The sequence below is a fragment of the Oryzias melastigma genome, linkage group LG16 (assembly GCF_002922805.2).
Source record: "Oryzias melastigma strain HK-1 linkage group LG16, ASM292280v2, whole genome shotgun sequence".
Classification (NCBI taxonomy): Eukaryota; Metazoa; Chordata; class Actinopteri; order Beloniformes; family Adrianichthyidae; genus Oryzias; species Oryzias melastigma.
Genome location: NC_050527.1, coordinates 19981405 through 19995786, shown reverse-complemented (window position 1 = coordinate 19995786; position 14382 = coordinate 19981405). Strand labels below are relative to the sequence as shown.

The following is a 14382-nucleotide window of genomic DNA, read 5'->3' as shown; positions in this document are numbered from 1 at the left end:
TGTTTTTATTAGAGCTTTTTTTAAATTTCCTCTTTTATGCCGTTTTGTTTTTACTCAGGTTATTGTAAACAGAATCCTTATACTTGACAGAATCTTGGACCCCAACTTTGCATTCCTTGGAAAAGTATGACTTCTGGAGTAACTTGTCCGTAGTAAACTCCATCAACTGATTTTGGTTAACTTTTTCTAAGCTCCCAGCTGATCTGGTCTGGAGTTCATGAACTGTTTAAAATGTGGCTATGTGTGTCTTTCTGGAAAACCATAAATGTTTACATTTAGGCTGTGATTGTTACTCTTTTTCTGCTAGCCTACAAACCGACCCCATCAGAGAAGAAAACAGTTCTGCGGCCCTCACCAGAAAGACTTTGGGGACCCCTGCTCTAAACGATGAGCAGAAGGGTTCAACACAAGGAAGTGAAGTTAACAGCAGCACCAGTTTCCCTTCCTCCAGTCTCTCCACAGAACTGTATTTTTACTTGTTGAACACTAAAACTCCCGTGTTCAGCTCACAATCCTCCGTTTATCTCTGAGCAGAGGTCCCGGACAAACAGACCTGCACATCACCAGCTCTCCTCTCAGGCGGTGCTGGTCGCTCAGCTGTGTGTGCAGACAGAGCGAAGGAGGTCAGCCCGACTGGGCGGAGGAACAGGAGCTACAGATGATGGGCCACAGCTGAGGAAACAGCTGGGCCTGGCACAGAAAGCTGCCATTTTCCAGCACAACAGCATCTCTGATGGCAGCAGAGAGAACACGGGCCTGACGAGGACAAAACATTGACTCAACAGGAGGCGGGACGTTCCCTCATCTCCCCTGAAAGTAGAGTCGGCGCCAGTCAAAATAAAGTCATCATTAAAAATACACAAACTCACACGGAAGGAACACAAACACAATCATCTGTCTCCATCTGCGTACACAATCCCAATGTGGGAGGGTGAAGGCACACTTCATTAACCCTCGCGACTTTCTGTCTTCTATTCTGGTGAGTGTGAATCTCTGAACTTCATCTGACAGTCACAGCAGCCGGCGGGTAATCCTGTGTTCCTCCTACGAGTGTCGCCTCTCTCAAAACATGGACAAAGATTAATGCAACCGCTCAAGCTCAAACTAATCCAACCAAAACCTTTGCTGCTTTAGCCAAAATCAAAAAGCCTGTGCTGTTTTCTAAGACATAGTTTCTGCAGGAGATTATCAGAAATTCACCTGGAGCTGTGGGCAGGACTAATGAGCAGAGCAACCCCGCCTCCTCTTCCCCTCCCTGTTGCTGACAGCTCAGAGATTGAGGCCCGCTCAACCGAATTTCTACATCACAAATACGATCTTTTCACAACAAATAGAATAAAGAAATACGCAGAAGTACAACTTTAATCTTAGTTTTCTTCATAAACATCCTCCATCATGAGAAAAATGCCAGAAGAACATGTTAAGAACAGCATTTTCATTAAAACTGTCCTGTGGAACAGCTGTGCTGCTCTTGTGTGAACACTTCCCTTTTTATATATAATGAAAAAACACTTTTTTAGGCTTCCTAGAAATAGAAAGTAAATCAAAGTATTTCTTAAGAAAGTGTTCTAGTTTGTTTCCTGGTTTACGTCACAGCGATAAGCCATCGCATCAGTCGGAACCACAATCTGGCGGTCTCGTTCATACTAATGTTGACTGGATTTGATTGTGACTCTCCACTATAACTACGATGTACTTCTGACTGGTGTTTATACATTTCAAGCAATGCGATCGTGTTTTATTGTTAACGTGATCAGCATCTCGCTCAGACACTTGCAGCATCTGTGAGCGCTCAGGTACATGAAGGCAGAGGAGGAAGTGATGAGTTCATCCACTGAACAGAAGGAGGGAACATACATATAGACAACAACATTACATTAAAAAAGGAACAAACTGTATTCTGTAGTGCTGTAAGATATGAGAAAGAGGACATATTTTTCCAGCAACTTGCTCTATGTTCTAACTAGATGTCCACTCTGTCTCTCTCTGGGTGTGACGTTCAGTATTTCTTAATTTCTTCATTATTTTTAGTGTTAAAAAAATACTTTTGGACAGAGTTTTCTGCGTAGTCACGTACTCTAATTTGATTTGCATGTGACTGCACTCCGGGCGTAACAGGTGTAGCATTCTGATTCTGCTCCGATGGCCGTGGGACCACCGCGAGCGATTACGAATCACGTGGAAGTATAAACCAGCCTTTAGGGTTTTACAAACATTTATCAAATATTTGCTTTGAGTGATTTTAGCCTCTCTTTCTGAATCTTCTAACTTAAGGTCGAGCTCAGCTCATATCAAGAAGGCTGGAGCCGTCCTAAACCTTTGTAGAAGCTGATATAAAGAAGATACTTGAAGGGACCGGCGCCGACCTACTTTATTGAACTGTGACATTAATGATAGTAAAACCAGTTTATGTTTCTTATAAAATTTATGCCAAATCAAATGGCTTAAGGAAACCAAACGCTGACATTAAAATTATGGCTGTCAAATTATTGGGTAATTCAAGATTAATTACTTAGCGCAATATTTCTTTAAATCGCATTAATCTCATTTTTGCGTTGGATGGTTACTTATGGGTTATGCACACCTGGAGGAGTGTTTTATCCAGCTCATATCATGGTCATTTAAGAAAAATATCAATATTAAATAAATTCAAATTCATCCTATTTTGAAGTTGCATTTTTTTATTTATTTACATTTTTTAATCTAATTAAATATTTTTTAATTTAATTTTATATTAATTATATTTATTTATATTAATTTAATTAAATTAATTAATTTATTTTTAATTTATCTACAAAAGCCGACTGTTTAATTTGTGGTGTGTCACGGTAACATCTTCAGCGCGACGCCCGCGCTCTGCTCTAGCTCCTTTTTGATAAAAGGTGATCGTCATGAGAAGTTAAAAAAGTATAATTTTAGAGGAAAAGTTAGGCTTGTTTTTGTCCAGATAATGAAGCAAAAGTTTATGAAAAAATAACAAAGTCTGAAAAGTTTAATTCCTCCGTAGTGTTTCATTTCTTCCTTCTTAGATTCTTTTTTCTGTTTCTTGTTTGGTTTATCCCAGCCTTTAAAATGAAATAAATATAGGTTAAATGAAACTATATCTGTCTTTTCTACTGTCTTGCTGTTGTGGTAAACTGTGGAATAAATTATATAAAAAATTCCAAAACATTTGAATTTTGCTATTAATAAGAAGTTCTTGTTCAGTATGGTTGGATTGCTCAGAAAATTGTTCCGTCTGTTTTTTTATGTGGTAAATTAGAGAGTCTGGACCTGATGTTTTTTTATTTTGTTATTTGTTCAAGATTGAACATAAATGACCTCTCACTGGTGTCAAAATAAAGATTGGAAGTCTTATATAATTTAAAAAAACGTAGTAGAGCCAATTTTTTTGGTTTTATTTTGATCTATAACTGCGCTAAAATGTGATAAACTTAAATAAAATACCTCAAAATGAGGCTTTTCACAGCAATTATGAGGTTAAAATCATTGCAATTAAAATCGTTTAATTATTTACAGTTCACGATTAATTAATTTCACAAAAAATTAATTCCAATAAATAATTAAAATGTTTACATTAATTTGAAATAGAATGTGTTAGTGTTGGTCGATGACTTCATAAGTTCATAAGATTCTAACGGCTGAAGAAGCGAAATAGTCTGGAAGATTTCCTGCGTTTTCCCAGAGAAGCGCTCTTACTCTGGAACGCTCTCTCTGATCTTGGGGTCGGTGATCTCCTTGCAGACGGCGGCAGACTGAACCTCCTCCAGAGGACACATGATGCCGTACTCCTCGCAGCCGTGGGCCTGAACCAGCGGATCCATGCGGTGGGGGTCGAACATGATGTTGTTGGGGGTCACCAGCAGCACCCCGCTCACCGCGCCCTGACAACAGCGAGCAGAAAAGAAGGATCAGACGGCGAGGGAGTCTCTTCAGATAATCAGACAGCACTTCTGCCATACGGAAAGAACTCCAGGTTAAATCTTTCAGACCACAAACGTCCTCAATCAGGACCACTTGATTGACTGAGAGTGTTGATCACATCAGAGCTTTCATCTGGTACTTGGAACTGAATCAGCTGTTCAATACTATTGATCTGAGAGTGTTTGAGCGGGAAAGAGGACGGCCGTGTAACACAAACACTTTAAAGACAAAGCCTGTGCAGAGTTGAGTCTGTGAGATGTAGACCATCCAGGTAAAGAATATGGCTAATATTTCAGTTACATGCTAGCTGTTTGGCTAACCTAAGTTTTTTTCATTTTTTTTTTTTGTTTTTATGCTTAATTAGCATTTAACTAATTTTTAGGTGGGCTATTAGCTTTAGCGTTTTCCACTATCACCTTCAGTGTTTTTTGCTATCAATTTCAGCATCTTTAGCAGACATTCAGCTCACAGCATTCACACTAGCATTATTGCTGGTAATGCTATATATCTAGTTCATAATTATATTAAAAAGTTATGGTTTTAAATTTTTAAAAATGTTGTTTTAGAGCGTTTGCGACCTAAAGTGTGTTTTGGATTTTGGCCCCTTGTGTGATTGAGTTTGACACTCCTGATATATATTATCAACCAGCTGTTCATAGCAGCAAATATTCCGATAAACGCTGGAATTATAGGCAATTGTTTCCATGTTCTCTGGATATAGAAAAACATGTAGAATTATGACAGAAAATCAACATCATCTCATTTTTTTATTTAATAAGATCCTCAATCTTGTTCGTTGACTGTATTTGAGAACTGGACCGAGTGAGTGTGAGGTCACCCATAGAAAGTGACTTACTTCTGGCTCCAACAAAACAAAAGAATTCAGTCGCCATTTCTTTGTAATACGGACATCGCTACGTTGGAACCAGACGTTGTCAGTAAGCAGTGATTGATCTAGTCGGTCTGAGTCATTGTTTTGAGCAAACAGATCAGAGCTGAAGCCGCTTTTATTTATTTTTGTTCTTTTTCCCTTCTTTGTCCTCATCAGTCTTACTCTGCTGGGTTTTGTTATTTTAGTTTGGATCTTGGTAGTCTTAGTTTTCAGGCTTTGTTTATTTGTTTTCTTTAGGTAGTTTTGGTTAGACAGACATTATCAGGAGCTGCTGACTCTGATGGTGACATGTCTGGATCAGCAGTCTCCATGACTTATTTTATATTTGATCAAGGATCCACCATGGAGAGATAAAAGAGACACATGTGGATCTGGAGCTATAGGTTACAGACTCCTGACATACAGGGTTATGAATCTCCTGACCCACTAGGTATTTATTAGATTAAACCTCTTTTGTATTTGAGGCTAAACTTTATTTATATTAAGGGTGTCTAATCGTGGCTAATCCACGGTCCGTACGGATCTGTAGTCAGAGAAAATGTGCATTTTTGGGGTTACTGCAGATAGATTTGGTAATTTATAAACTATTTTCAGGCATTCTTTTCTCTCACTGTTAGTAGATTTGGTCTCAAGACATGTAAATGTCATCAGAAACGACACGTTTTAGTTTTTGGTTTGTGTCCAAAGTTCATAGATATTTTATTTTTATAAATAATCCTCAATGAGTAAATGTTTTTATGTACTATAAGTGAGAGTATATTTACACTTTAAAGTACTGTATATATCTTTTATCAAATATATGTATTGGAACTTTTCAAAACAGTAATTTTAGGCCTTTAATTCTTTATTGTTTCCAGTTGTTTTTTTTTACTATTTACTGATCCGAAAAATGATCCGAACCATGAGATCTGTTACACCATTAATTTATATAAATTATTTTTGTATACGTTTTTTGTTAGACTGGACAGAAAGGAATAATAGAGAAGAAGAGAGTGTACCCCCCACTGAGGGTCCTACATGTTTAAGGTGTAATAAAGACCAATAGAAGAGGGACTCGAATCCTGTCAAATGTTTCCAAAGTTCAATGTGAGACCAGACACTGATTGGTCAGTTTATTTTCAATACAGAAAAAAACTAAAAAGTCACTAAAAATTGAAGTTTATCAAGAACAATTATTCTGACTTATAGAATGATGAATTATTTTGACATATTGGAGCCAGCAGGTACTTCCTGTTTGGAACACCAGGGGGGAGGAGTCACTCAGTCCAGTTACCATATACAGCCGTTGGTCTTGTTTCAAACGAATGAACTCTTTAATACCAGAGTAGTCGTTTGTGACGGTAAAACACAAAATATTTAACATACTGTAACATTTCAACCGTTAACATGATAATTCCAGTAGATTGTGAAGGAGAAAAGCAGCTCATCAGCTGCTTTTCTCCTTCACAATCTACTGGAAAGAAAATAAACACTGGAGCTCCGGTGTTTAAGGGTTAATACCTGATTAGAAAAAAATAAAGACTTGTCAATGGTAACTGGTGTTTTTCTAGGTGAAAATATGGATTTTCTGCAGCTCAACTGTTTGATTCTGAGCAAATACTTTAAAATATCTCAAGGTACTTAAGGACTGCTTGTGGTGCTGGTATGTGTGTGTCTTTACAGCGAGATACCTTGCCATCGGTGATGTACTTGCAGTTGATCTTGAGGAACTTCTCCGTGAGAGCCTCTTCCTCCTCGGAGGTGGATGACACCACTCTGGACTGGCGTAGAGCGGAAAAGACAGGAGGATGAACGGCATCTGGTCTGGGGAGGACATCAGAATCCTGAAAAAAGAAAAATAAAACACTTTAGACTGCCTTTAAATCAACTGGATAAGAGTGACTCATGTGGCTCTTTAGGTTTGTAGAATAATTAATAATTTAAGTAAAATACTGCGTTTGTAGTTCTGGTTAATTGGTTTTATTGTGTGAATGATTTTTGATGAAAGTAGTCGCTGAAGATTTTGAAGCTTTTTGCTGAAAATGGTGACGTAGTTTACTTTAACTGCTGACGGATTTGCTGAAAATGCATTTGCAAAATGTTAAATTTGTTAAAAGACTGAAAATTTTGTTTAAGGACTATGAAAGAGCGCTGAAGTTGACCTAAATTTCTGAAGAATTTATAGTAAAATTGCTTAAAAGTCCTTAAAACATGCCAATTTTGCAAAAACATTTAGCGTGTTGCTTAAATGTGAGATAAACTCCAATTTAGTCCAAAAAACTCAGCAGATGCTAAATAAACCGAAAAAGCTAGCTTCTTGCTTAAATACTAGCTAAACTCCAAAATAAGCTAAAATTCCTCAGTAAATTAAATTAGTCAAAAATTTTAGCATGTTGCTAAAATAGAAGATGAACTCTAAATTAGCCTAATATACTCCAGTAGATAACTTTTTAGCCAAAAACATTAGAATGTTGCTAAAATATTAGCTAAACCCCACATTTTTTAAAAATTACTATAAAAGTTGAAAACATAGCACATGAATGTTAATATTATTTAATATTAATATAATATATATTAATATAATTATAATATATAATATCATTATATTGATATAATATATATTAATATAATATAAAATATAATAATATTTAAAGGCTTGTTGTTAATCTTCTTAAATTTTTGAAATCTGAAAACTTTCTCATTCATTTCCTAAAAGGCATATTTTGCTCAATATTTCAAAAACTATAAAGTTTAGGAAAACAAAAGTACAAGCAGTAATGTCCTGAACGAGTTGAACGTCTTGATACCAAGATTGATGAAATCTGAAGGAGCAGAAGAATTACTATAGTGTGAATACTTACTAAACGTTCACAAAAATGACATATTAAGAAATGTTAATACTGTTATAATTCAATTATTGTAAGTATTTGAAAGCTACATTTTTATAAATGAATAACTCAACTTTCAGGACTCTGTCTGCCATGTCCTCCTCCGACCACCAGAGGGAGCACTCTCCTGAGTACTAACCATCTTCAGCACCTTCCTCACTACAACTCCCATCAGCCACCTCTTCAGTCTTCTCCATGCAGGGCTGATCATCACCATCCTCATCAGAACCACCAGCATCTATACTCACTCCAGCCTCAACTTCAGAGTGAAGTCTTGATCGTGTTTACATGTCGGTCTGAGTAGTTTGATTCTGCTTGTTTTTGACCCATGGATGTTTACTCGCTTCTCTGCCTCACCTCTGTGTTTTGTCTTGCCCTTGCTCTGTCCTATTAAACCGTTTGCACATGGATCTTAATGTCTCAGCCTTTTTGTCCCAATAATCAAAAAAAGAAAATGTATTTTTCCAAACAGGAAGTTGGACTCTGTGGCTCTCTCTGGGTTTTGGACGGTAAGAAAGTGGACCAAATGGTTCTTTTAATGTTAGACTGACACACAGGACAAACACAGCTGACATCAAGCGATGGCTCCAGAGGCAGCGTTACCAAGCTCCTTTATGATGATGAAGAATACATCTCGTTCAAACCTGTAAATGGGTTCCAACCAGACAGCCAGATCCTAAATAATGAAGGCTGGAGAACAGACATGTGCTCACTTCAATTGGTAATATACAGCATGACTAATTTGCTTTTCTTTGATTTCATCAAACTAATGTGTTCGGCTCTCTAAATGCATTATCTATAAATGAAGGGATGTTTTCTGCACACACAATCGGGTTAGAGGAAAGCGAGCGAAGAGCCAGAAGAATGTGCCTCCTGTGCGTCTGAACTTCACGGCGGTAATTAGGTGAAAAACATTCATACGAGAGCGGAGCTTTAATTAAGGAGCACAGCTCTGTGTTTGCTCAGTGTTATGCCATTAGGCCATAACAGGGCCTGGAGTCAGGGCTGGACTATCAGGGCACGCTTGAAGTGAGTGTGTTAAAACCTGCAATAACAACTTATTAACAGTTACATTTTGATTTAGAGAAACAAACGAGACTTTCACTGTAGAACTGACTACCGAGCTGTGCTGTGTGTTTACCAGTTTCTTCCATCTCTAATGGTTTGCATCAACCTGGATTCCCTCACTCAGCATGCGGCGTGACTTTGAATTAAGCAGACAGAGTTCATGCTGACGTTTCCCAGGATGAAACATTACATAAATGGATTTCATGAAAATAGATGGCTAATGGCCAATACTGAGCAGACAACAATTTAAAAGCATCACAGATTTTCTGTTTGTCTACTTCCTATTGTTGAAGTTACTAACTTCTTTGTCTGTTGATAGATGTTCCGGTGTTTAGTATTTGTTTCTCCGTTTCTAGTGGTCATGGGGCATGGTCACCTTTATTAAGTCTGGTTAAGCCAAGAGAATCTGGCCACAGAGACAAAATATGGCGCTCGAAAATTAATAGCCGGAAGTCCCTCCCCCTGCTGGAGACGGACGCAAAAAAAAAAAAATTGTGTCCGAAATCACTGGCAGGAAGTCCTCAAACGGACCCCCCCGTTTTAACCTTTTTCTTTTCAAAAGAGAGGCATTTCATGGCTTTTTCTCCAAAGTATCTGAAGCTCATCCTGCACACTATTATTCACACTTAAAAGCTAAAAGCTGATGGTTCAGAAAAGTTTTTAAATGATCATTTTGAAAGGGTTTCCTAAAGTTTCTGCTTACGCAACCGGCTAAAGTTGCGAAAATTCCGCTTCCGTGGCCATCTTGCGTGAGACCAGAGGTCATGCAGACACTTTTATCCCTCTGTGCTCCATGTAGATGAAGGAAAATCCAAACAGACGGACAGCAGTACGCTCCAAACAGGCAGACACAGTGTCTGAATTCCTTCAATACTTAGTGAACTCTATAGATCAGGGGTGTCAAACTCAATCACACAAGGGGCCAAAATCAAAACACACCTTAGATCACAGGCTGAACAGGATAAACATTTATTGAACACTCTAAAACTACATTTTTAAAAACTTTAAAAATGTAACTTTTTAACATAATTATGAACTAGATATATATATATCCTTGCCAGCGGCTGGGTGGCTCAGTGGACTAGGTGAAGGGCTGACACCCAGGAGCCCTGGGTTCGATTCCCATGGTGTCCACTGATCTCCACCCAGATTGGGTCCTTAGTCAAGACCCTTGACCCTGCTTCCTAACTGGGTCCCTGTGCCCCTCAAGTACAGGGTTGTGTCAGGAAGGGCATCCGGTGTAAAAACTCTACTAAATCACTGATGTGAAACAGTGGGTGATGTTACGCTGTGGAGACCCTGAAAGGGATAAGCCGAAAGTGAACTACTACATATATAGCATTACCTGTGATAATGCTAGAGTGAATGATGTAAACTGAATTTGGCTGCTAAAGATGCTAGTGCTGATAGCTGAAGATGCTGAAGCTAATAGCTGAAATCACTGAAGCTGAAAGACAGATAAAATATTAGCTAAAAAGCCAAATAAGACAAAAAAAGAAACAAACAAATAAAAAAAAAACAACTAAGGTTAGCCAAAACAGCTAGCATATAGCTGAAATATTCGCTAAACTACAAAAACAGCCTAAAAATATAGTAGTCCAGAAAGGTAGCAAATTATCAATTTTTAAAACTTTAAAATAGTAACTTTTTAACATAATAATGAATTATAAAAAGGCAGGGATATTATTCCAGAATAAATCAATTTATAATTTAGTTTCTTTTGGTCAAAATTCTACAAGTTAGAAATAAGCACAAGATAACATCCGGCCATTATTAACAATAAAATAAAATGATCTGCCTTGACTTTGACACATGTGATCTAAAACAATCTCTCATATACATGTACTGTGTATTTATGTCTGTGTGTGGCCTATTTTATATATATATTTTATATATTTTTCTTCTTCTTCCTCCGTAGTGAATTCGTTGTCGTAAACAAACCCAAATCAAAAACCTGAACCTCCCAGAGACGTTAGAATGTTCTAACCCTCATAAATAACTCTTTTCCTACTATCTGCCAGATGTTGCACAAACAAAATGGAATTTAAATGACACTTAAAGCACGTGTTTCCTTGTAGCATATCTTGATACACCTGCTATAAAGCAATTTTATGACTGCGTTCTTATCTACAGTATGGAAACTGTGCAATCTGCCACAGATGGTGTGTGTGTTGGGCTGGAAATGCGAGGAGAGCTGGCGCGGTGTTTCTCGCAGTGGCTCGTTGCCATGCAATGAGTGAGCCCACAGGGACAGACTGATGGGTGTCCGTCCTCTGGGACACCTGTTGGTCTGATTGACAGAACAATGCTGGACAGCATGGACTGAGTGTGTGGGACTGAATGTCTGCTGAAGGCGTCACAGCTTGGGCAGGAAGAGAAAAAACACCTAAGTAAGTATGTGGAAATCACAGTGAAACAGAGAGCAGGGAGAGAAGCAGCAGTGGAAGGGCGTGACTGCTGAGCACAAAAGAAGAGCTGGACTCTGTGTGGGTGTGATGCCCTCCCCAGAGCCGCCGGTGGAGATGTGAGAAAACCGCAGCAGCAATGAAGGCCGTAGACCAGAGCCTGAGCCCATAACAACTGTCTGCTGTCCTCTTGACACCCTCACCCAGGCCTCCCCCTCGCCATCTCCCAGCGCAGTCGACAAACAGCCTGCAGCTACTGACCCACACCGACACAAGCGGCCCAGACACTGGCAGCCAGGGGAGGCTGAGCAGCCCGGCCAATCTGTTACAGCCAAAACAAGCTTTCCTAAAGACGGCCTGCAAATGGTCCTGCTTCCAACCGTCTAATGGGAATTACAACGCCTTCAAAGAAGGACTTAACCAACCACTCCAGCTGACGCACAGCTGCGCATCCCCACAGACTCACTTCCCTCAGCGAGCGTACCTTCCTGCCCCGGCGCCGTCCCACCTGCGCACGCACCTGCTTCAAATGAGCAGGTACAGGTGTCAAAACAGGCCTTCTCCCGTCTCCCGTTCCCTGTCATTTGGTGCGGCAAACTGCAGGAAGGGGTGTAGCATTTTGGCAACAAAATAAAAACCCATCACTCAGAGTCCACACAGACTGTGAATCCTCCAGAAGCTGCTCAGAAGGCATTTCAAAGGCCTGAGAGAATGTTTTCCTGCGTTTTGCTGCTCTAACTGATAAAACCAAAAGGCTGATCAAATAAAACGTTTCATTTGTAGCTCAAACATCGCTCTAAAGTCAGAAACATTTGATTGGATTCAACAACAGCAGCCAAACATTCTTTTATATTTTATGAACGACGACCACTTTAACTACATTTACAGCATTACCCGCGATAATGTGAATGCTGTAAGCTGAATGTGGCTGCAAAAGACACCACAGCTGGTAGCTGAAAAACGCTGAGACTGATTACTAAAAAAACTCAAGCTGATAGCTGAAAACGCTGAAGCTGAAAGCTTGACGAAAATATTAGCTAAATGCTATAATAGCCAAAAAAAAAACAGTCTTGACAAAACAGCTAGCATAATGCTAAAATATTAGCTAAACTCCAAATTTGAGCAAAGAACTTAAAAAGTCTAATAAAAAAAACCCTAGCATTAAGCCATAATTAACCCAAAGGGTGAAATCTATGATATAGTAGAATCCTAGATGTTTTAAAGCTGTAACACTGCTCCCTACAGACTTCATACACTTCTCAGACAGGCAGTGTCAGGAGCCAGCGCTCTGTCTCCTCCTCTGGTCACCAGCGGGAGCAGACTCCAGAGTACTGATGACACTACAACTCCCAGCAGCCCCAGCGCACACTCCCTGATGCTGTTCAACTGTTTACATTTGCCAATCACCCACAGGACACTTAAGCTCTGCACAGAGCCTGACTTAGTGTGAAGTATTGTTCATGCCATCCTGTCTGCATTACTGAGCGTTTCTATTTGGACCTGATCTTCTGTTTCTGACCCTGCTGCCTGCCCTGACCCTCACCTGGACTCTGACATCTCTACTCTCCTCTTGGATGATTTCATGATCTTGATTGACCTCTGCCTGTCTGACCCTGATTTAGCTTTGTGGACTTCTCTATTGTTTAAACCTTTAAAGATGATTCATGTAACTCTGGTAAGCTGCAGGGGGGGGGGGGTATTGACAAGGTCAACAGCCAATCAGGAGGCAGAACACAATGTGCTATAAATAGAGAGAGAAACAAAAATCATGCAAATTTGCACTGAAGTAGAATCCATGAAACAGTGAGACCGTGAACCGCGATACAACGAGGGAACTCTGTGTACTTCTATAGGACTTCCTGTGCTGCTTTAAGGTCTAAAGCGCTTCACAGTCCCGTTCAACTATAAACACATTCTCACACTGGGGTTCAGTGTCTTGCCCGAGGACACTTCAACACATGGGTGGGCAGAGCGGGAACCAAACCAAAAACCTTTCAATCTGCGGTTGGCCGCTCTCCCACTGCTCCACAGCAGCCACAACAGAGGGACAGAACTAACAGATGTCCTCATAGTGGTGGAAAATCCTGAAGAATATAAAATACATAACTAGATAATTACTGCTTAGCTTTACTCCGATATCTGAGTCTTGATGTAGTGTTTGGAATAAAAAAGAAGAGTTGCCTCTGGGTAAAATGTTTCCCTGTAAAGACTGAACGTGCACAGATGAAATCAACCCGTTCAAACATGAAAGCACGGCCATTTCATCTGCTACTGTGTGATGATAGAGATTTCACAGCCAGCCTGCAGGAAACACCCAGCTTTGACCTTGACACTGACACGCTGATGCAAACACAACACGGGAAACAGCTCCCTCTAGTGGGCCTGGAGGGAACTGCGAGGGGCACACAGTGATTCACTGAAGGTCTGAAAACAAAGAAACTCCACAACAATCTGTGCTGTTGTTTGTGTCCTAAAGTATTGTAGTTACCTCCTATAGGACACAGACATCCTGTCAATGAAAACTATAATCTGATTAGATTTGAGGAAGCAGCTTCACAACACATAGGTAACCCAAACTGGTTAGGTTTGATCCAAGAGTCACTCAGAAGGAAGGACGGAGGGAGATGGAAGTGGTGCCAAAAGAGAAAGAGAAGGTCACAGGAGTAGATGCACAAGGAGCGTGCACGAGAGGTCCAAACGAAGTCATATTCTCTGGTCGCTCTACAGCTCAATTACAGTCAGAGAGAACACATATCTGCAGTGCAGACGGATGACCACAGAGCGCCCGCGCCAGCGCATGGCACCCGCCAAACAAGCAGGCAGCCAGCGACTCGTGCAGGCACGTGCACGCCCCTGCGCACGCACAGAGCCGGTCATCCAACCAGCCAACAATCCATCCCTGCAAGATGTGTTACTTTTTTCTGCCAACCCCAGCAGGCGGACGCAGAGAGGCTTCAGAGCGCCGGCGTGTGGCCTCAGGCGCCGTCAGAGGAGCACGGATCAATACGAGCGGATGGTGGACTAAATGAGGTGGATGACGGCCCACATCGGACGGATTCATACTTTATGGCACATTTTCAGAGACAAGGTGGTTAGGTATTGTAATAAACACTTTTATTTCCTAATCAATTTAACTGGAATATTCAACAAGAAACTTTTCAATTTGTCAAGAAGTTTTCCTAAAGTTAGGATTCTAAAAATAGACCTTCAATGGCTCTGAACAATG

General features: G+C 40.0%; 1 protein-coding gene across 3 annotated transcripts in view; it reads right to left on the bottom strand.

The window, feature by feature from the left end:
* The window catches only part of oxr1a (oxidation resistance 1a), a 219761-nt gene that overhangs the window by 20655 nt on the left and 184724 nt on the right, over nucleotides 1–14382 (bottom strand). For all 3 annotated transcript variants that reach the window (XM_024267094.2, XM_024267097.2, XM_024267096.2), the window contains 2 exons: nucleotides 6487–6639; nucleotides 3700–3884 (listed from right to left, as the gene is read on the bottom strand). In XM_024267094.2, the coding sequence (XP_024122862.1) occupies nucleotides 3700–3884; nucleotides 6487–6639 (338 nt within the window). The remainder of the gene's footprint in view (nucleotides 1–3699; nucleotides 3885–6486; nucleotides 6640–14382) is intronic.